The sequence below is a fragment of the Ambystoma mexicanum genome, chromosome 6p (assembly GCF_040938575.1).
Source record: "Ambystoma mexicanum isolate Mex_15411 chromosome 6p, UKY_AmexF1_1, whole genome shotgun sequence".
Classification (NCBI taxonomy): Eukaryota; Metazoa; Chordata; class Amphibia; order Caudata; family Ambystomatidae; genus Ambystoma; species Ambystoma mexicanum.
Window position 1 is genome coordinate 1,159,400,423 of NC_090935.1, and position 23,858 is coordinate 1,159,424,280.

Consider the following 23,858-nt stretch of genomic DNA (forward strand, 5'->3'; position numbering starts at 1 on the left):
CGATCTCGGGAGTTCTCACTGAACGAAGGATAGGATCCAAGTAACCAAGAATGACTACCCCTCTCTACGTCCTCACTGTGTAATACAGGGCAGTTCACATTTCTCCGCCATTAATAATTTAAGCGGGCAAACATATCCACAAGATTAATACTCGAAAATTACGAAAAACCTCATTTATTGATTCACAAAACCAAATATAAAAACATTAAAACGCATGCTAAAAAATGTGCAACAAACAATATACAAAGGACCGTTATAATCGCACCATAAAGTGCATAATAAAGTTCAAAATAATTTAATGTATTTGTCCTAGAATGAAACATATCAGTACGTAGTTTGCAATAACCTAGGAACCAAGTATCCTGAAACTAAGAAGCCGAGTCGAGGAACCGCTGGTGACCCGCTGGAAGGTTTGGCACCCCTGAGCCCGCTGTCGTCCTGTGAGATCCCTCTGCATCTGGTAGTCCTAGAAGGTCTGCAAAGCCGCTTCGACCTATTCGAATAGTGGGACCAACTTTCCCTGGCACCTTCATCAAACCCTGAAGGTAAGCCTTCTCGGAAGTGTATAGGAGGGCGGAGCGACCTCTGACAGGCCCATAGGATCAGAGCTCTCCCTCAAGTACTTTAAGACGAGATAGCTGCACCTTGAAGTGGATGGCGTGCAGGATTCTCTTACTCCAACACCAATCAAATAAGGACAACTCATTGGTTTGGCAAAGGGGAGTCTGTTTAATGACAAGTACAAAAAACAAGGAAACAAAGGAAATCAACAGTGGTGTGAAGTCAGTCTTGCTGCAACTCCCAAAATCTTCATTCAGACAACAATAGTTATAGCACATTCTCGTCATTGATGTGCAACACTCATAAGGTTGTCATGCAATTCTATTGGTTAAAAAGATAACTTAAGTATAGGTGCTATATCTTTATATGGTAACAGAGTGTGAGGATTGGATAATTATTATCGGGTGGGCGTCTATGCCCATCTCTACATCACTCGTGCTCGACGTCACTACAAGTACGGTCCATTGTGATTGGGTAGGTTACACCGCTAGGCATAAATCTCCACTTTAATTAGCAGCATGCAGAATCTTCACCCAGATGCAGCGTGCCCCACGATTCACCCTGCCTCCCTTCCATCAATTGGTACTTTAGGGCTATGTGTCAATTAGTTGGCTGAGGTTGGCCTCGAAACTGTAGCTTCTTATCGGGAAAAGTTATGGCATCCTCTGGTTTGGGTGACATCAGACGTTAGTACCTCTTCGCGCTTGGCTTGTCACGTGTCTGTACACCGTGAATCTGCTTCATTTTCCCTCTATTTGTGTATTTGATTCTTGCTTCGGCCTTGCCACCTGCCTGGGCCTCTTTATCTTGACCTTCACGGGGCAGGCTGCTATGCTCTTAAGTTTCGTTTCTTCGAAGTTGCCACTCTCCTCCCTTCAAGGAGTTGAACTCGAATTCCCAGGCATGAGCTGCATCTTGCTAAGTTTCGATTCTGCTGTTTGTTTTAGCTCAGCTGGAGTATGAATCTTGGCCTGTTTGACCCCTACCATCCTGGGCTTAATTCTGCTTTTGTAAAATGGAGTCGCACTTGTATAATGTGCTTCATTGAGATAGGTATAGTTGGCGCTTGCCGCTCTATTCTTATAAGCATAGCAAGCAATACTGTTTTCTTAGCTTCTTGCGTTCCAAGCCTATTTTCAGGCATCAGCTAGTTGCATATTTTCATCTTATTTCATGGTTACGTTTCTTTATGTCAACATCGTTTCTTCTTCTAAGTCCATTACATCCTTATTCTTTACATTTCGTCTTTGTGTGTCATCTTTCGATTGTCGTTTATGTTCATCTGTACGTCTGTCCGGGCTCTTGTGTCGTCACCATTCGCCTTCCATTAAGGCCCTGTGGGTCTTCGGGGACAGTTTGTAAGTGGTCTTCATTTCGTGTGAGCTGCTGATACGGTTGTTTCAATGGGTACCGTGCTGCCCATGGTTGGCTGGTTATCGGCACTTCAACAGGTATTGCTCTTCTGATGGGCACTGGGCAGAGTCCTAGTACGGCTCTCTGTTGATTATTTTGCTCCTCATACGTCGCATATCTCGGCGCGTATGTTCCTGGTATTTCAAAATGGGTGCCTGGAGTGCAGGCCATATCTGGGACCTCCTCTACAGAAGTGTCCGTGGGCCAACCAGTAGGCTGACCATCTTACGCAGGACCTTTGCTCTGTCACCGCCGCCGTTTCGAGGAAGCCTTCGAAACTTGGTACATCACAAGCTCTGTGTTCACGACACTCTCGCACTGAATTTCGTACACTTGACGTTCCCAGGTCTGAAGTAAAGTGAGTATGCCCGAACCGGAGTATACGCGGTTACCCTGTCGCCCAGCCGTGGTGACGAACTTTGCAAGTGCATTGCAGCTGTGGTCCTCTGTGCCCTAACGCCTGCTACAGCGGAACTGGCCTGATCCATCCACCAGGAGTGGAGAAATGGCCACTGTCCCTTTTGGGAATCAACGCTGTATCTTTGTCGCTGAAAGCCGAAGAGCCGTGAGATACACATTTGAACCTGCATCCGAAGTGGACTTGACTGCCGAAGTTTGGTCCGGAGTGCGCTGGGGGTTGGTGAGTAATTGCAACCCTAACCGGTGGCACCTGGCGCATTCATCCATTTTTATGCACAAGTGGCCCCCGAGTGCCCCTCTCCTTTCTACTGCTAGTGCGAACTATTCCTGAACTCTGGAACCTGCTCTGCTCTGTTGGGGAGACCCTCCACGATTAGTGGGAACTTATTCTGCAACACCTCACTCACCTTCCTGAGCTGCTGAAGACCGTTGAAGAGACCCCGTTTTGCCCATCTGCATTACCGCGTGCGCCAGCATTGCAAGTACATTTGAGCAATAGGCTCCACTCTTCTTAGGGACTGGACTTCCTCATTGAGGTCTTTCAGTCACCCTCACCCCTCCTGAAACCTAGTCTTGACGGCCGCCAATGCTATCTTGATTGGTCTGGCTTGTCCAGAAGGTTACCCTGTTCCAAGAAACTAGGCTGGCCTTCTGAACCTCTGCCAACCAGTTCAAACTTCAGAACTCCATCTTAACAAACGGGCAGAGAGCAACTGATTATTCTCTTGCCCGTTTGGGTAGGAGAAATATTAATTTGAGCCACTTGCTAGCACTCATCCCCACACTAATACCACAGCCTGCTGGCAGAAAGCCTTCTAAATATTCTTTGAATTGCGATTGAAAGAATATTTAGAAGGCTTTCTGACAGCCGGCTGTGTTAAAATTGTGGCACCTAGGGGATCCCATTGAGTAGGTGAAATATTAGTCCCACCCCTTTGCCAGCACACAGCTCTGCACTTATAAAGCCTGCAAGCAGAAGGCCTACTAAATTCTTTCAATCCAATCCAAACTGTTGACTGCACAGATAACAAAGACCCCGCGATTACTCCTGTAAAACGTAATGGCAACTATGCCTTATTTTTAGGCAATGATTGATTCATGATGTTGTCACTTGCATCAGAATAGCGCTTAGAAGCAAGAAGAAACAGGAGACCCATTAAAGGAGAGTTCAGGCTGAGTTAACGTTAAAGCCAACTGTGAAGAATCTCACAATGTATAAAGAAGTTAGATGCCTTAAACACCACATTTGCACAGAAAGTAAGCGATTCAAAGCTATTTTTCTATAACTGAGTTTATCCATGAAGTCAAGTGGTGTTGGATTCTGGGACTGGTCTTCTATTTAGGGTGGTGTAAATACTCCCACAAAGGAAGGTGATGTGGGTACTTTAAAAATAAACAACCATATTGTGGTTCTTGAAACCCAAGACAAATGTGTACTAATTAGAGCTTGGACGCTATGTGGTAAGTTTCTTAAATTGCTGGCAAATTCTGGCTTCACTGCTTAACCAAAGTGTGTGATCCTGGCCAAAAAAATGTAACGCAACCTAACCACACTAGTGTGCTGGTTAGAAACTTTACATTTTACAGACAATCATTGCACTATGTATTACTTCAGAGCTACATAGAAATGCTGTATTCTTGCTAATTTTATGTCTTGGGGTACAACCAACTTCTGGCGACATTTAAAATATAAGTACAAAATTTCTAATCAAATAATTGTTTGCTAATCAAGAAAATTGTAATTAGCAAATTCTGCTAATCAATTTTTGAAAACGAATCTATGCCTTGGACGGAGATCAACACAACATAGTACATATGCAAACCCAATCAATGGGTCTGTGTTTCCTAGGGGAAAATCCAATAGGCAGTCCAGTGATGGACCATGGGTCTAAATACTGTGTGAACAAGCAAAAGGAAGCAAAATGCCACAAGCCAGCAGAGAATAAGCAAAGGAATCCAGGTACACAGTCAAAGGTCAGCACACAGACAAATCGAACTGGAAACGAGCAAGAGAACCAACTTGCTACTTACAGGATATGTTGAGGAGCGGGAATCAATGTTCTGCTCGTTCCTATATTGAAAGACGCACGTGTCAGTTGCTGCGCTTCCATGTTGCACCTGAAGTCATAACGTTGTGCATGACATACAGCAAAGTGTATTGGGAGGAGTGGGCCACGGCAAACGCCTGCACTAGGGTGCCAGTGTCCTGTGCGTACCAAGTGTCATGGCAACCGTCTGCTTCTATGAAGCAGTAGGCATCCGTGTTGTGCTTGTAACCCGACATCAAGACATGGTGTTAGATTCAATCCCTCTTCTTTCAGTCTCACTGCTTCCTCTCACTTCGCTCTCTCTCTACCCACTTCTCACTACTCCCTATATTAATCTGTCCCTCCATTGTATTCCACTCCTTATAGTCCTCGCCTCAACCCTTTAATGTTTCTCTTCACTCCTATTCAACTATTGCTCCCTTCTCCTCGGTAGAAGTAGTGAACACCATCTTGTTCATTGCTTCTACACTCTCTCCCACATTACGGTTCCCTCCCCCACGCTACTGCTCCCGCTGCCACACTAATACGCCCTCTGCTGCCTCCCTCCAACTACTACTCCACTCTTCTTTCACCCTGTTGCATTCACTCCTTACACACGTTTCTAACCACACTCGCCACATTAACATCCATTCTCACTGCAGTTTCACTTTGGTCCTTAGCCCATACCTCACCTGCTCTTAAATACGCCTTGACATTCTGCTGCTCTTTCCTCCCTCCTGCTGGTCTCTTGGTCATATACCTCGTCCTCTGACCGCACCTGGATAAGCCACACTACTTCCTATTGCCAAATTATACCCCCTTTTCTCTGCTTGTATTGGCTTTTTCTCAATGGCAAATCTGGCTCGGTCTTCCCCACCTGGGTCGGGCTTAGCCCCACTTTTTATGCGCTTATCTGCTGCGTAACTGTAATGGTGGCCCGGGTAGGCAAGTACTCCAGCTCGTGTTTCAGAGACCGGTTTCGGTGAGCCTGAAGTAAGTCTCATGGGGCAGTGCTGGCATTTCTCCCCTTTTGGTCCATGCTGGTCTAAGGATCTTGCTAGTCATTGGCCGGGCTTGCATGTGCCCCTCTGCAGCTCTGTAAGTGCTTCCTTTCTGTCGCATCGTAGCGCGGCTTCTCTGCAGCTCTTTCACCGGTGTGTATCAGAGAGGCTTGTCTTAGCGTGTTTCTCTAATGCTGCTGCTGATCTCTGGTGCGGGTTGGCAGTGAACGGGGTTCAGCTTTCTCATCAGGAATCTAGGGAGCTGGGTCTTGTTTGGATGATGTGCCTCTATAAGCAACCGAGAAACACTGGTAAGTATATTGCATTTGAGGCATGGCTTGAGAAATAGATTTACTTCTGAGATACATGCTGGCACAAGCAAGGGGGAAGGGGGGCGGGAATTGGCTCTTAACTGCCACTGTCCACCTCAGGGGTAGGACTGGCTCTGAATTGCTCCCTAGTATGCCTCCCATCAATTGCTGAGAGGGGTTCCTCTCCCCTCTTGGCCAGGCTACTGGCCTTGTCATAGTGCATTCATATCCATGTTTGACCTCCTTTTAGGTTTCTGCATTTTTTTTTTTTAAATGGGAAGCTTTGATGTTCTGCAGAAAATTCTCCTATTTGGGTTCAGAACAGAAAAGCCTCATGGGGTTTTCCAAGGTAATGAGGACCCTTGAAGCTACTCCTTAGCAGGGCGGGGGAGGGTTTTTTAATGTCTATCCATTTCTTAACGATTGATTAAATGCCCTTTCCCTCCCACTGTCTCTTTATCTCCTCATAAAATGGCCACACCTCACACACCAGACAAAAGTTAAGTTCAACACCTTTATTTTCAAACAGAATTTTGCGGTGGAAAGAATATTGCCTACAGGGCTTAGGGTTTGCAACGAAGACTCAAAAGGGACAACTGCACCAGGTGTCAGGATGGCTTTAGCGCAAGGACCAATCTAAAGGACCCACCTGTCCGTGTTGGGATTCACTAGTCAAACACAAGTTCTTGGTTCTAGGGTGCAGCTTCCTTCTTTATCTCAGTCCACGAATATAGCACTCTGCTTGCTTCTTGACTAATTTCCTAACTTGCTGAATAATTCACTTTGCCATACAGGGTTTTTGTCAATTTGGGATATTTTCACCCACCAGTCATTGGTTGCCTTACTTGGTTCAAGTTCCCAGCTGTTATATGGCCTTAGGCTTTCTTGGTGTCTGGTGGGATCTCTGGTACAACCATCGGTCGAATTGAAACACATTGTTCAACACGGTTCCATGTCTTGGCAAGTGTCAGAGATATAGCCCTGTGCAGGCTTTTGGCACTCCTCCATCCTCTTAGTGGGCTCCCTACCAATCCTTTAACACCCCTCCGATACACTAGCCCATAAACCATTTAAGTGCAAGGCAACTTTACATTTTCCGATGTTCATATGGCAAACTGCTGTTCAGCTGGCTCTCACTTCTGTCGGGCGAATTGGTAAAGTACAAGCTCTGTGCTTGAAGAATCAATTATTACAGACAAGTTGTGCTTTGTGCACATCAGTGGTTCCTCCGAAAGGTCATTACTGCAATGCACCTCAGCGAGATCAATCTCCCAGTGGTTTTCCAAGACCTCTCATCCAAGATCAGGAGCAGGAAAATATCCTTAATATCCTTAATAATCTTGATGAGTCAAGAGCGCTGACATTTTATCTTGATAGCGCAAATGTTTTCTCTTCAGGCTGTTTTTCACCAATGAATATCCCTCTCCAGACAAGTAAGCTCCCGAAGCTGTTATTGCCAAGTTAATCCTTTCCTGCGTTCTGGAATGCTACATGTTAAGAAAACTGCCTTTTAGTATAGTGAAATGCATGCACATCTCATCAGAGATAAGGCAGCTTCTGTGCCTTTCCAGATGCATGTCCAGTAGACAATTTCTGCAATGCTGTTACCTGGTCCACACCACACAACTTCTGCAGACACAATTAACTTGACTCCAGTTAGAGAGCATTCCGTGTCCAGTCAAGCTAGTCTGCAGAGCAATTTTTGCTGACTCTTGACGTTCAGATTAGTTGCCATCCTCTTACCTTATTGTTCAATAGTCTCCTATATGGAGGAAAAACGATGGGATATAAGAATACATTAAAGTATTAACTGTAGCGACTACTGTATTGCTAGTACTTGGTCTCCTTTGCTCCACAACATACTCCCTCCATCCAAACCAATCTGATGGTTGGCTGCTGGGAATGCATAAGGCAAGGTGCTGGAGTGCAGTTGTCTCGAATGATCCCTGGCTTGCTTCACATTCCGGCTGCACACTAGTGCTGTCGCTTCAGGGAGGACATCTTGCAAGTATGGAGGAAAGGGTTGTATGGACTAGGAGTGAAGTCACTATGATGATCACTTTAATTTTACTATTGCTAAGGTAAAAGTACTTTATAAGCAGAGAGCCTCATGATTAATTGTGGCAAGCAGTATGGGGGGGGGGACTTCCAATTTACCAAACTCCACAGTTTTATACAGTATGTAACTCTATAACTGATGGTAGGGGGTAATGCAGTTCAAGAAGACGCCCACATATGTCTTTTTACTTTTCCAAAGTATTCCTCTTTGGACTGTGATGCCAAAGCCGACTAATGGGTTGGTTGATGGCACTATTGGTGCCTTTCTTGCATATTTTAAATATTTAGTGTCACGTTATAGTTGTAACTTTTTAGGAGATGCAGTCCTGAAGAAGGAAAAGGTTCTTTCTTTGATATCCCACAACATGGACTGTCTGTAGATTCATGTATGGCTTGCACACTCTTCAAGATAAGAAAGTTGCAGAGTACCTTCTGCAACTGGCAGATACAGATCTGAACTGGTCTAGTTGTGTACTCAATGTAAGAGTCTTCATTTAGTCATATTTTTGGGGTTGACTAATAATAACATTAAGAGGTCAATAAAGCAACTAAATTGTTTAGTGTTCCTGGATCCAGCAACCTTCCTTCTGATAAGCAACCATGCTAATGCGCATACACAATGCCACAGGTTTGTATGTTTTTCTGGACACTAGTTGGGCCTTGTGTTGAAAGCCTTGAAACATGGCCTCATGGGAGGCCTCTATTGATTTTTTTTTTTTTTTTTTTTTTAAATGTCAAACATGCGGCTACTTTAGCATGTATTTGAGGATTAACCGCTCACGCAGTCACTTTGTGCTTCTGTATGCATGTATAATGCAGATAAAGAAAAACAAGGAAGAGTCAGCAGCTACCCCTGTTCAATCGTGCAAAATATGTAGGTATAAAGAGCAGTAAGCTAGGTTTAACAAATGCTAGCTGTTGGTGGTCACAAAAAGAGATGGAGAATTTGAGGAAAACACTTCAATTTATTCACAGGTTTAGACACACATCTAAAAACTGTAGGTCCATAAACACAAAATTGGATCTTAAACACATGTATGCCCTAGCGGGTAACAAAGAAATTCAAATGTTTACACTCCACATTCAAGTGAGGGTTAGTAGCATAGATATTTTGTGCAAATTCATATACTACTTTCAAAATAGTAGTATTTTATTGTTGTCGACACATAAACATGTTGGTGTTTCTGGTTCGGGATATTGTCAGCCTTCACCGAGAGCTAAAGGTTAGCAGATGTGGGGAAGGGTCCGAACTGTCATCAGGACGTGGTCACTTGTTGACCAAACAGTGTGAACGCCTAGGGAAACAGATGACAAATTGCAGTGTGTGCGTCAGGGAAGGGTGACCGCATAGTATTTAGCTGTGAGAAGGAGCTGCATACAGAACGCCTACCTTTTGTAATATCGACGGTGAACTTGAGGTTATTAGGTTCAGCCTGTTCATAGTACTGGCAGAGGAATGGTGGATCCGTAGGGTTATCTACAGGAAGGGGTACCAAAAGGGTTACCTAGAAATCTTATGTTGATTCATAATCTGTTTGGGTAATTGTTTTGGAAAAGACGTACCTCTGGCTATAATTTGACCAGGTCCAGCAAAGGTGGCTGGAGTTGTCACGGTAGGTAAGGAGATACCGGAATGTCTGGATAAGTAGAGGGAAAGAGAAGGATTTAGAGGAATCTGGTCTAATTTAGCACTGCTGCTATGCTTGTGCTTACCGTGATTGGGGTACTGCTATTAGAGATAACAACGGGCACCGTGTGGAAGGTGACTCTTGGTAGCTTCAGTTCGGTTTTCACTGTGTGCTGGCTTGGGTGTGAATATTGGATTGATGTGAGTCCTCGTGTGCTGTTGGTGCGAGTTATGTGTTTGTTGGTGTGGTGAAGTGCTTGCGGTTGGCATAGGTTATGGGGAATTACCTTGAAGTGATAAGATTTTGATCCTCCAAACGTCCTCTAGTTGACCACTGTTCAGAGTAATGGATATCCTTTCTTAGTAATGTTCTTGGTATTTTTGTGAATTTGCAAATTTTCCTGTACGATTCTGAGAACTGGTACATATTTGCACTAATCTTTGAAAGCATTGTTCACACATGGATATTTTCACAACAATGTTTGCGCATATGTGTGAAGTTGAATATTCCTCCCTTAAATTGAAGGCACCCTTTGCCTTCTCTCTCCCCTTGACTCCATCTCTTATTCACTTTCCAACCTATGCTGGCTTCCTTTCCACTCCCAACTTAAATTTCACTTCCTTTGTCTTGTCTTTAAATCTCTCCATGACCTTGCCCCTCCATATCTCTCCTCTCTCCTCTCATTCCACGCTCCCTTCGCTCCGCTGGTCTCTTCTTACTTACTGTTCCCCCTCCCCCTTGTGCCTCTTCTCGTTTCTGCTCCTTTCAGCTCCTTGCCCCTTTACACTGGAACTCCCTGCCTCTTTCCATCCGCTCCATCCCCCACCTATTCTTCATTCCGTTCCTCCTTGAAATCACTCTTCATTCTCCCCCGACACCCTATTCTCTCTCTCTCCCTTTCTTTCTATCTCTCTCTCCCTCTGTTACCCCCATCTCAGCTCTATCCACTCTCCCCCTTCCTCCCTATGATCTCTCTTCCTACTATATAATTTACTCCCTAATCCCTCTCCCTCACCCTTCCTTCCCGATCCCCCTCCCCTTCTCCTCCTTCTCACATGCAAATTGTTCTACATACTGTTTTTTGGTCTAATTCATGTATATTGTTTGCTTCTAATGTTCTATGTTTTGTGTATTCTTCTTGTTAAACTGTAAAGCACCTTGGAGTAAGGCGATATATAAATAAAAATAAATACAAATAAATTGTGGGTACTCTTTGTATGAATTTGTACATTGATGTGATTTTGCAAATGTTTTGCTAGATTTGCGCACACTGTCCGATTCATAGACGTTTTATGCATTAATGTGGCTTTGCACGATTCATTGACATCTTTGACTATTCATGTGCGGTATGAAATGTATTTGTGGACTGTTGCTTTTGTGATAAGTATTGATGCATGTTCAAAATATGACCTCTTCATGTGGTCAAGTGTTTGTACCACATTAATGTTGTTTTTTTAAGATTCAATTATATTATTTAACTATTTTTGTATTGATTACCTCGCCTGGACAAACAAATTGTTCCTCCTAAGCTCCAGGACATATCCCATTGATTTAAAGAACACTAGAATAATAATGCCGTTTCTCGTGAAAAAAACATCTTTGGATTTCGTATTACTATTTTCCCTCAGGTGTCTACAAAGTAGTTTCTATACATCTTTGTCTCGTATGCATAATATTTTTTATACTTTGTGTGTTAAAAATGTTTAAAAGGATGTCTTTTGACAGCATTCCTGTAAAGAAAAAAATGACTTCTTGGAGAAGATGAAGCAGAGGAATGAAAGACACAAACAGGATGTCGAGAGATACTATGAACGAAAGCGGCATTTGGACCTAATTGAGATGCTGGAAAGAAAACGACCTTGGGTGGTAGGTTTGGTCTTTTAACTGTCTTCTTTCATATTCATCCTACATACATAAAGTTAACAGTGAATACAAATGTTCGATTTCAATGTCTTCTTTCACTTAGCCGATTTTAGGTTATTTAATTAGAGTTCATATTAGATTTGTTTTCTCACTGCTATCTACACAGATAAAAATAACATTAGTACCTGCAGAATCAATATGAGCGTATGTTTGGGCTTCACGAAAATCTCCTGCTTGCATAAGAAATTTCTTTTCTGGGGGGCGTCGCTTGGAGCTGGACCACGCGGCATGGCTCCTCTTTAGCTCCTGTTCCAGACCCAACACTCACTTGCCGCAAAAGCAAACACGCGGGTCCACTGAAAAATGCTGGCCATGCTGGGGGAAGGTGCAGTGCACACTGGGGAGGAGTGAATGGGCCCCGGTATGCCGGACCACTGAGACTCTGGTCTCGGCAGCGGGTCACGTCCCGACACAGCAAAGCCAAGATGGCGGCCGCAGCTCGCCCAGCCTGAGCCCCGGCTGGTTGATGCTCCAGCAGGGTGCATACACCACCCCCTGGCATGGCTCCACAGGGGCCCGAAATGACCCGCTCAGACAGATACAGCTCCTGGGCACAGTGAGGGACATGCGATGCATCCGCACCAGGAACTGACGCAGAAGCGGTCTTTCATAGCAAACCACAGTCCGGCTGGGACATAGGGCACATGTGGCAAGCGAGGCGAACCTAGCATGCAGGAGAACCACCTAAGCCACAAGTAAGCAGCACCGCAGCCTGACCTGCAACAGCTCGCCAGGGGTTACACCATCATCTACCGCAGCCCATCATGGATTATCAGCCACCCACACGAGTCAGAGGATCTGCCAGCCAAAAGTAACCAGGTTCGGGCCCTCCTGGGGGCTCGAGCAACAATGTACTCTTCTCCCGCCCCCCCCACCCACCGCAACCATCATGCCCTTGTGCGGCTGCATACACCTGCACCTACTGCATAGAAGCAGGACAATGACGGGGGATACCCACCACAGAGCTGGGTGCGGGGACGCTGGCTAGCAGCCAAGACCCATGCATAGTTCCTGGAAAGAAAGTCTATTGTCAAAAGCCTAGGATCCGGCCCCTGCCTCCACAGAACTTTAGCTAAGCAGCCCACATAAAATAGGAAGAGTGCAGGGGCAAGCAGGAATTCGGCAACGTGGCAGTGAGCGATACACGACAGACCCCCATCACAGGGCGCCCCGGGGCCTAGTTAAAACTGCACTCGTCTGCACAAAGCCATATGAACAAAGGTCCTCCGCTCAGAATATCAAGGGGAAGCGATGGCAAAAGCCCCTAAAGCAGTAAAGCAAATGGACATCTCTACTTTACTCTCGACCCCCGTCGGGGAGGGTGTGGGGGGGAGTGCACTGATGCAATGTCGCTAGCAAAAGAATCTGAACTGCCCCCCCCCCCCTCTGTCGCCAACTCAAGGGGTCCCTTAGACAGACCTGCAGGACCTCCTGGCAGCCATGATCAAGGAATATCAAAAGGGCGCAGAGGAGCTCATGAAAATGATCTTTGGACTGGATAAACACATGGACGAGGTAGAAAGCAGAACGGCAGAGACCGAAACTATGATATGCGAACATTCCTTCAAAATTGGGGAGGGAGCAGACAGAATCACTGCCCTGGAGGCCAGATGTGAAGCTCTGTCAAAAAACAAGAAGACTCTGAAATCCGCTCCCACCGCAACATCAGTCTTCATGGGGATCCCAACTTCCATCATGAACGCAAAACTGGGCGACTACACCCGAGATCTTGCAGTTTATCTGAACCCTCCCAGACAGTGCCCCACTGGAATTGGCACGGGTGCACCGCAACAGAGCTAGACGGGCAACATCCTTCAGCCCTGCTGTATGTCCTGGCAAGAGTCCATTTCTACAGGGTTAAGTAAGAGATCATGCAGGAATCCAGGAACACTGCTCGCATACAATTTTTAAAGACCCCTCAAGCTCCCTATACTAGAACCTTGCAGCAGCCACACTACTGAAACGGAAGTCCCTGAAACCACTAACGGAATGGCTGAGGGACAAGAAAGTTTCATATCGCTGGGGGTTTCCCACCGCTCTGCTGTTCAACTTGGAGGGTAAGTAATGGCAGATACGCACGATGAAGGAAGTAGAAAAACGATTAAACCCGGCGGGAGCAAACGATGACGAGGAAAGCCCAGTGCCCGGTGAGGGCCCACTGAAGGAGAGAACGCAGGCCTGGACACGAGCTGACAGGAGAAGCATCAAAGGCACATCACCGGTACAGAAGAAGCCTGGTAGGCTCTGACTGGGAACAATCTGCCCAGAGAGTTGAGGGCTGGTCTCAAAGATTCGACACTGGTTGTGGGTGAGGGGGTGGGGAGGATAAAGTTTCCTTTGTTGAAGGGGAAATTAAGGTGGGACCTGGGTCAAGGCAGAGGCCTCTTGAGGCTACAGCACTGGAGGTTCCTTAGCATGGGTTGCCTGTTCTTCGAGCCATGGGACAGAGGGTGTGGACTGGAAGGTGGAATAGCATGGTGCAAGACGGTGGACACAACTAGGGAACGGAGCATGGTAACCTGGAATGTGCACGGCCTACCCAGGGAAACGGAAATCAGTGGCGCGTAGATTATCTGAGCTCTCAGCTTATATAGCCTGCCTACAGAAGACTCCCCTCCTAGCGGAGCATGAGAAACGTATTCGCTTCCGACGATTTAACAAATGCTACTTCGCCACAGCAGGAGAGAAGAAGAGGGGAGTGGCACTGCTCTTTAGCCGGGATGTGCCACTAACGCAGATCAGTGAAACGAGACCCAATGGGAAGATATCTATTGGGTAAGGGGTACTTATTAGAACAAGCCATGACCTTCGCTGCTATCTAATGCCCAAATAGTGCACAGGACAGGTTTCTCCGCACCATCCTCCCGCAAATTGCCACATTCTCGGAAGGCCGCCGCCTTATAGGAGGTGAATTCAACCTAGTCCCTAACCCAAATAGCGACAAGACCCTACCCCCAACAAGAGAAGACTTTGCTCGGGCAATAGTGTTTGCCGAATTCTTAAGAGAAACCGGATCAGTAGACGTGTCACGACTTTCTAATGAGGGTGCATGTGACTTCACATTTTACTCACATGTCCATAAAGGACTCTCTAGAATAGACTTAATCTTAATGTCCAGTGAGCTATTCCCCCTGCCTAGAAGAAGTTCAAATACATCGAGGATTATCTCAGACCATGCACCAGTTGTCAGGTTCCCTGGTAGCAGGAGAGTATAGCCTTGGAACACTTAGGTGGCACTAGGTAGTTGTTAGCTACTAGTGGGGTTGGCTTGACTTTGAATGCATTTTTCCTTAACCACACTGCCAGCCTGCAACAGTTGTCCCAATTCAAGATGGAGAGTTCACTGCACAGCAGTGATTGGTTCAGGGATTATTGTGGGGTAGTTTGGAACCTCTGGAAAGATTCTAAACTCCCTTTCATTCAAGATCTGCTCAAGAGAGGTCACAGCCTCTAGAAGCTTGAGATGAAGCATTGAGAAACTAAAGAAATCACACATCTATAAAGAGCATTCTACCAGAAAGTGCCAGAGAACCTAGACTCAGATAAGTGACAAACTTAAAGAAAGGTTAAAAACAAGAACAAGAAATGGAAGTTACACGTACAGTTATTTAAGGAATTGTTAGTTGACGAAGAAACTGAAAAATGTTTAATCAACACTTGTGAAAAGTTAGTTTTCAAGTTATTATTTGAACTGTGAATTATTTCAAAGTAACTAAGTAGTGAATGTTCATAGCAACTAAGTAGTGGATGAGTCTGGGCGCGCAATTTACAGCCGTGAAATGCATACGCATTTATAAGGCCTTGCGGGTGTAGAACCTTTGATCATTGCAATGGTTTTTCGTTGCGAGCTCGTCGGGCATTGAGTCGAATCGTGTTCGACGAAAGGACCTTAAGGCGCGAGCCGGAGAAAGTGAAGAGAAACTGTTTTGAGTGTTCTGTTCATCTTAAGAATTACGCAGAAGGGAAACAGTGGCCGGAAAGCTGTCAACGCGGTCACGGATGACTGAGGAAACTGAAGTAAGAATAATCCAAGCCTGGAGTACAAGCTGTGAGTTTTCAAGCGTGTTTTCTGAAATCTGCCTCTAAGGCGATACACGGCTGTGCAACACTGAACTCTTTATGAGACACAGTTGGATTTTGTTTGCTCTCGCATCTAAAGGCAGAGAGTAGGAGAAGCACACAAAGCATTCCATTGAAAGAAGGGAAACTCTTGATTTGGGTGAAATCAAATTGGTTTTGTATTTACAGTCTGAAGAAACTAAGAAAACAAATGTAATGAATCCTAGAATATGGTTTTAAAGAACTGGGAACAAGTTTAGGAAAACTTAAAGAAGATCTCTTCATCTTGGAGAGCAGGAACATTTTATGTTTGAACACGAGTGCACACATTCAAGTAAGCAACGAAAAGCATAAAGGTCAAAAGTAAGCACCAGACAGTAGAAGCAACAGCTGAGAGCAGAGTTGCAGATACACATAGAAACTTTTCATTTGCCTTGAGTTGCCTCCAGGCTTAGGGCTGAGGCAGTCTGGTAATCTGAGGGAGAAGAGAGGGAACATTTAAAGTTCTTAAGTATATGTAGATGGATGTTTAATCTGAGATGTATTTATTGCAGGTTTTCCTGAATTATGAGAGATCCTGGAGTTGGAGGGTATCGGAGGAATCCCGACATTTTGTTATTTTATCCACTTCCCCTTTCCCCTGGTCTGCTCCAGTAGTTGTAATTGACTGCTGGGTGAACTGGTTTGTGGGTCTGAAGGGCAATTGGTCTGCTCCTGCAGGATTTTAGCGCTGGCACCTGATACTAGTACAGGCCTGAGTCTGAGTATGCGGTCTCCCAAAGCCACCACAATGGCACTGGAAGGTGCAAGACTTGTCACTACAAGAACGGGTAACCAAAAAGGAAATGGCCAACTCACTTATGTCCTAATTCCAGGAGAATTCCTCTGCGGGATGTACTGAAGCGGTGCTATGGGATGTTAGTTGCTATGTGGTCAGGGGTGTGGAAATGGGATGCACTTCAGCACACAAGACGGCAGGGGCGTTTGCACTTGGCCAGGCTGGTGGAGAGGGTAGCAACACTGGAAGGCGCTCGCAAACGGACTAGAGAAGACAGGTTGAGAACTCAAAAAGGGAAAACCTGCCCTAGAAATGCACCTGGCAGACAAATCTGCGCGAGCACTCGCATACACAAAAGTTTTACTACATAAACAGTAACAAAGCTAATAAACTATTAGTGTACAAATTAAAAAAGCTCCACTCCCGAAATAATATCCCCATATTAAGGGGTAAAGACAGGTCTCTGCTGTCCTCAGAGGATGACAAAAGGCACGCTATGATGTCCCATCAACCAGCTGCAAGATGCTTATCTAGCCAACCCTCCGAACCAACCAAAGCTAACTCAGCCAGAATCCCTTGAACTTCTGATAACCTTGTAGGAAGCACTAGAAGCCATAAAAACATTAAAAGCTGCCCCACGCCCCAACAGATTTTCCGCAAGGTTCTACAGGACCTACGCTCACACCTTAGCCCGCAGATAGTAATTCTCTTAAACTCCTTTCTTACCAAAGGCAGCGTCACCCGATCCAAGGAGGAGTCCCTCACAATACTTATCCAAAAACTGGATGAAGACCCAGAGAATTGCGCATCCTATCGGGCCATAACACTAATGAACAAAGATGCTAAAATGTTCTCGAAGGTCTGGGCAACCAGACCTGCTAGGGTCCTCCCCGAACTAATTCACCCGGACTAATCAGGTTTTGTACCGGGTCGCATGACCCAGGACAACATTAGGCATACTCTAGATTTGATCGAATGTGCCACAAGAATGAAGCTGAAGATGGCTGTGATCTCACTGGATGCCCATAAGGCATTTGACCTGCTAGACTGGGGCTATATAAAAAACTCTTACCTGATTCGGGTTTGGCCCGAAGTTTGTGCAGTGGGCCATGGCCAATTACCAACATCCCACCACCCCCTTTAGAATAAATGGAAGACACTCCCACCCCTATGTCCCATGATATTCGCTCTTTCAATGGAACCATTTACAGCTAGGATCCAAAATAACACAGGTATACAAGGGCTGCAGCTCGGTGGGAACCAATTTAAGGTCTCCATGTAGGCTGATGATGTTCTCCTCTCCCTGACGCAGATCAAAGACTCACTGGAAGCGCTCTGGCATGAGAACTCAGCATATGGGGAAGCATCAGGCTTCAGGGCTAACTACGAGAAGATGAGGACCTTGGGGATAAACATCACCTAGGAGCATAAAGAAATGCTAACAAACATCTTCCCTATCCCCTGGGCCAAATCGCCTACCTAGGAGTGAAAATTCTGCATGGAACTGAGAGAACGTACCGGGGCATTTTCCGTCAGTTGATCCGAACTCCATTAAGCGATATGGAACGGTAGAAAAAAAACAGGAGGTAACTTGGCTTGGGAGATTTACAAAATGAACCTGGTCCCTAGACTGTTCTATCAGTGCTTAGTACTGCCAGTGGTCATACACTCGGGGGAGCTCCTAAGATTACAAAAGGGTATCCTGAATTATTATGTATGGGGCAGGAAAAAAGGAGAATTGCCGGAAGAGTGATGCTAAGATGGGCTGCAGGAGGTGGTCTTGGGTTCTTGATGTCTCTAGATATGCCCTGGCTGCACAATTATCACACACCTTTACCTGGCAGGCTAACAGTAACCAACCCTGTTGAAAACAGATAGAAGAGCATTGGAGCACAACCCCCTTGTCCGCCTTGCCCCACCTCGTGGCAACATGTGAAGCCCCGGGCACAGGCCCATTAACGGCCACTAACAATACAGTCCAGAGCTGGAAGAGGGCTACAAACCAATGGGGCCATAGGGGACAATTGGGTCTTCTCACCCCAGTATGGAGCAATCCACACTTCACCCTAGGACACAATACAGCAGGATTCAATGCATGGCAGGAGAGGGGCTTGGCACACGTTAAGGACTTTTACACCAATGGGTCTCCACTCACCTTTATGGAATGCAAAGACAAATTTCAACTCCCAGAAACTGAAGGATTCCGATATGTCCAACTCCAATACTGGCTGTCAAAGCATAGCATTGGAACGCGAGGGAGCAGTGAGCTTACATTAACATCGGTGCCCCCAAGGGGAAAAATATCAGCCCTGTATAAGCTCTTAGGAAAGGGTGACCCCAGCAAGAAGGAGAACTTCATGCTAAAGTGGGAAAGGGACATGGGGGAGAGAATTGGAGCTGGAGGAATAGGGGCGTATCTGATCCCGGATGCACAAGACCTCAAAATGTATCGCCAACAAAGAAGGGGCTGGAAAGGTATGCTTCAGGTGGTATATCAACCCGGAAATACTGAATAAAAGTAATCCAGGGCTATCGCCACTTTACTGGAGCGGATGCAACCTAACAGGCTCACTATTCCATCTCTTATGGGCATGTCCAAAATCGGCGCAATTCTGGAGGGAGGTATTGGACCAGATCAAATTAGTCACGGGCCTGATGATAGAATAGGACCCAGGGATTGTATTACTGGGGGACACAGGAAAAAGGGTGTTCCCACTCACGGGGCATATGGCGGAGCTGATCACCCACCTTCTTACTGCAGCTAAAATTAGCATTGCCCGGCTCTGGAAGCAACGAGAAGGCCCAGCTCTTTCTATGTGGTGGGTGAAATGCTTGGACTTGGCAGTGGCTGAGAAAATTACGGCCTCTCGTGTGGGACTCGTGGGGAATTTCTACAACACCGGTCCCCTTTTTTGGCTATGCAGAACTATTCCCAGCGATAGTGCGACAACCACCAGCTCTCCGATGGTGCACAAAGAACGACCGCCCACCATTTGCTAATGGTACGATATATTTGACTGGATCCATTGAATATATATTCCTATATTGTCTATTGGATCAAACGTGTCCAATGACTTTGGAAACTGTACTAATTCTACTAATTTGCAGTAAGGCAGATTCAGTTGGGCTTGGTCCCTTCTGGACTAGTGTGCGAATATGTAATGGGCAAATACAAGGCTGTGGCTACTGCTCCAACTAGCGAGCACAAAATAACCACATACATCAGTTTACTAGATGAGTATTTGAGGAAAGCCCTAATTGCTATTAAAGCCTCAAATCACCAAGACGAAGTGCTCATGCCGAAAGTGGGTAGCAGTAATGAAATTAGTGACAGTAGGGAGGTGGTGGGGGTAAAAGCCCATGGCCATTCCAGCAAGGACTCGTGTAATTGCAAGTGAAGGGCAGGATAACATGGAGGATGCTGTCAGTTCTAAGTTGGAGATGATGGGTTAGAGGTTATAAGCCAGGTAGATTCCATTCCAGTCCTAATTTAGATCCTAGTCAGCAGTCGGTAAAGCGGACTGTCGAGACGACAAGCCAACAAAGCTAGGGGAAAATCCCTGTTTCAATCCCGATAAACCTTTATGATGGGAAAAGGTCCTCGCGCATGAAGGGGCAATGGAAGTGTTCCCCTGCCTCTGGGATTGCTGGTAGTTCCCGTGAGGCTGTCACTTAACCGACTATGAGCAGGTTGACTGAGAAATCAAAGAGTGTCTCACCTAGTTCCCGGGAATCTCTCTCAGGTGGACAGGGCACGGCCATCACCTTTTGGATCCAGACCCTGGGGGTGGACTAGTGCGGGAGGATCACCTGGGTGAGAGGTACTAAGGGAGTGGGGGTGAGGCAACCGATGGTGAGACGCGGTATTGTCCCCCTTTCCCATATCCCATCCTATCTTATAGGATTCTCGGCCATCCCAACTCTCCCCTCCCTTTTTCTGCACAAACACTGGGCCGAAGAAGAGGGCGACAGAGTATAGAGGCTAACCCTTACATATCTCATTGGACTTGTCCCGCTAATCGGGTCAGTCAAAGTCAGGCACTTGACTTTAATCCCATACATCTGATACTCATTAGCTCTCCCCACATAGATAAAAGGCAGAACATAGAGACACACTCTGAGCAAGGTGGAACACAAAAAGGAGCAGAACCTCCAGGGCGAAGGGGGACAAGAGCAAAGGGTAGAGAAACCCAGGAGATCCCTGCAGGAGGTAGTTGCCTCCGAAGAGCCATGAAAGATACACTGAGAAGGCCAAATCCCAAACAAGAAGACTGTAGTGTTTCAAGGACGCCAGTGACCCTTCCGAGTGAACGACAGTTGGGGAGGCGAGACCAAGCCTGTGGTAGTAACCTTGGCTTGTGAATTAAAGCTGAAAAAGACGAGAGGAATGCACACAACCAGTGAGTTAGCGAACATGAAAGGCTGGTGTGTGTGTAAGGAAAGATTGAAATTGCAACAGTTTATCTCACAATTAAAGGCTGCACGTTTGCTGATGAGACGCAAAAGAAAGCTAATCAGTGATGAGCCTTTAAGTGACTTTAGACTGTGAAGCCAGTGATGCAGAGTAGCGAAGTGGTCCGGCGAAAGGAAGTAGCCCACTCGAAAGTCTCAGTGAAAATGTGAAATGTTTTGTTACAAAGCAGCAAAGTGAACAAACTCTGAAATGCGTAATGGTCAAGATTAACCCCGGCAAAAGAAGTAAAAAGGTGAAAGCTTGAAGAGAAAGAGTTCTTGAACTGTTGTGCTTACAGTGCTGAACTACCAAGACCAAGAGACACTGGGGCAATTAACATAAGAGGGTGAGTGACGTGAAAGTCGGGGTGGTCCTGCGGAGGTCTAATGTAAAAGCCTTGTGCATTCTAAAGTCTTCAACATCAGTAAGAAGCTCCGAGCCCGATTGAGGGAGACCGAAAGTGTGATGAGCTAGGGGAAGGGTACCCCTAAAGAATGTCAGTTAAACTTGGGAAAGGGAACCCCTGCAAGTGCTGAGATTGAAAGGTCTGAGCCTGGCTGAGGGGGAGACCTTGTGAACTTCTTTGTTGAACTGTGAACCTTTTGGTTGAACTGTAAAAGAGCTTTTGGAGCACTGGAATAAGTGACTTTAACATGGAAGGCCAGACGGGCCTTGATCCACATACACTGCCTTTGTTTTTGAGAACCTAAGCCAGAGTGTTTCATCCTGTCTACGGGGGCTGCTTTACTCCGAGCTGTCTAAAGTGGGGTGGAGAGCGGACTCTGCCATTTTTTATCCTTATTGTTATAACAATTATTTTCCTTTGCTTACATATTTCCCTTTACACACTGTTTGTATAAGCGAGAGGGCAGGCATTAGTTTTTGTTAGTATAGGCCATTTTGATTTGACAAAGACTGACTAGGTCTGTTTTCTTTATTATTTGATGGTCGAGACTTCTCCCACCATAGCTATAGGGCAGAGTAGGAGTTTTTCCAAACCCCAAGAATTGAAGAAAGGTTTTGAAATTATATCTCTCGTGTCTGTGTCCTACTTGTGATAGCATGCCTCCCTTACAATGGTGTCAGGCGTGGGATATGACTCAATTGAGACGAATTTGGGGATCCTAAAATTCCAGAAACACAGTCACAGAGCCTCAGACCCCTCTACCGCCACAAAAGAATCCATAGGCTTTGATATTTGAAGCAGCAGACAAGCCACAATCCCTCCTGGGAAAAGAGGGATGATTCCCACTGACTTAGTTCTAATACCCCTTGCAGGTTGTTATATAAGATTGTCCCCAAAACCTGGCCTAGTCTGGAAATTTGGTCTAGATGTCCTAGCAGGCGTTATAGATCCAGACTTTCGGCGAGACATAAAAGTTCTCTTACAGAACCATGTTGAGACCCTGTTTGAAATACATCCTGACGACGAAATTGCACAGGGAATTCAGTTTACCACCCCTAAATGGACGGGTTGGTAGGAAGATTTAAGGAGACCCTCAAAATGATTCTGAGAAAGCTAGTAGACGAGGATGGGAAGGACTGGGACCATATGAGCCTGTGGGCCCTATTTGCAGTGAGACGAACCCCTCGGGCATCCACCGGTTTCTCCCCTTTCCAATTACTCTACGGTAAAGAATCAAGAAATGTCTTGGACATGCTCCGTGAGACCTGCGAAGAAAGCTAAGAGGTGCCAGTCCCCCTCTCACAGACAGCTACCCGATTGCGAGAGCACATGAAACTCGTCCAGAGTCTAGTCCACACTCGTATGGACAAAGCTCAAGCCCAACAAAAATTTACCTCTGACCAGAAGGTAAATCTAAGTTCATTTTCAATACGACAGAAGTGGTAGCCCTTTTACCGACCTCTGAAAATAAACTTGTTTCAAAGTGGCACGGGCCCTATGAAAGTACTAGAGCAAACAGGAACCTGTACCTATAAAATAGCCCAACCTGATAGAAGGCAAACGACCCACTCTACTACGTAAATCTCCTGAAAGAGAGGAAAGAAAATCCTTCCGATACTACCTTCTCTATGTTGTCTTGTTGGTACCCGAGGAGATGGACAATATTCCCCAAGAAATATCTAGAATGAAGCAGAAGAATTTGAACAACCTTTTTACTGCATAGCCCGATGTATTTTGGGCGAAACCAGGGAGAGTACATGGTACTTACCTCTATATTGGAATTCTAAATGATACTGGTATTTGACCCTGTCTTTTATAAATGAAATCTTTGGACTCTAATGAAATGATAAACTGCTTCACTGCTTCCCTGATGTCCCCAGTGGGTCCAATGAAAAGTTTCTATTATCTGTGGGCTATTTTGCAGCTAAGCAAAGGCTTGACAAGGTGGTTCCAAAGAAAGGTTGGTTCGATTCCAATTGCAGGATGGCTAGAAACGTATTTAATAAAACCACTGAAGATAATCGCACCTGACTGTCGCAACGTTGGGCAGCACTTGAGACTACAGGCTAGCTATTAAAAACAGAAAAAAGGGAATTGTTTGATATAGTCCAATATTCGTTGCTTGTAGCCTCGCCTGATAATGATGGGGTGTTTTTGGCCTATCCTGAATTCAGGACTTCTCTGTTATGAAGTTAGCCAGTCAAGTACGGCTGCCTCCACAGCAGAAGCACATTTTGAATGGATTGTGTCCTCCCACGTATTTCTCATCTTTTGATAATATCTTTCCAGCTTCAGCTGCTTTGGGGAAAATGTTCTCGAAAGAAGGCATTGTGTGCTGTCTCGTCGAGTAAATTTCCCTCGAGGGCCTCCATTCGACTGTCAATGTCATCATCAGTATAAGTAGTGCACGCAGCACCCATTGGCTTCAGTTCTGTTTTTCCGAGCATTCACTGTAGCGAATTACGACGTGCTCCAGTTCTTCATTGAACTTGGTCACTAATTTTCTATATGAAAATGTCTTTACCGTTGAACGCCTAAAACAGGCTTCAAGAAATGCCAAGACTGTGGATCGAAGATGTTGATTACGGTTCCCCGCCACATATGCCTGTGGCGTCACGGAACTGAAGATCGTACCTCCGAATGTAACTCCTGTCAGGCGATGACCGACAAGGCTTTAAGCCAGAGTAGAGGTAAATTGGCAGTGGAAAGGCTCCCTTCGAATACTCCTTAGAAGATTCCCAAAAGAAAGTCCAAAGAGTCGAGAGATTCTCCTTGACGGAAAAAGTCTAAAAGATCTCAATCGAGAAGTCGATCATGCCA

The 23,858-nt window shown here is 45.7% G+C and overlaps 1 protein-coding gene across 1 annotated transcript in view; it reads left to right on the forward strand.

Moving 5' to 3' along the window:
• Positions 1 to 23,858, forward strand: part of SMC5 (structural maintenance of chromosomes 5) — a 1,384,551-nt gene that overhangs the window by 96,189 nt on the left and 1,264,504 nt on the right. The window contains exon 6 of the mRNA XM_069625793.1: positions 11,145 to 11,285. Coding sequence (XP_069481894.1) covers positions 11,145 to 11,285 — 141 coding nt within the window. The remainder of the gene's footprint in view (positions 1 to 11,144; positions 11,286 to 23,858) is intronic.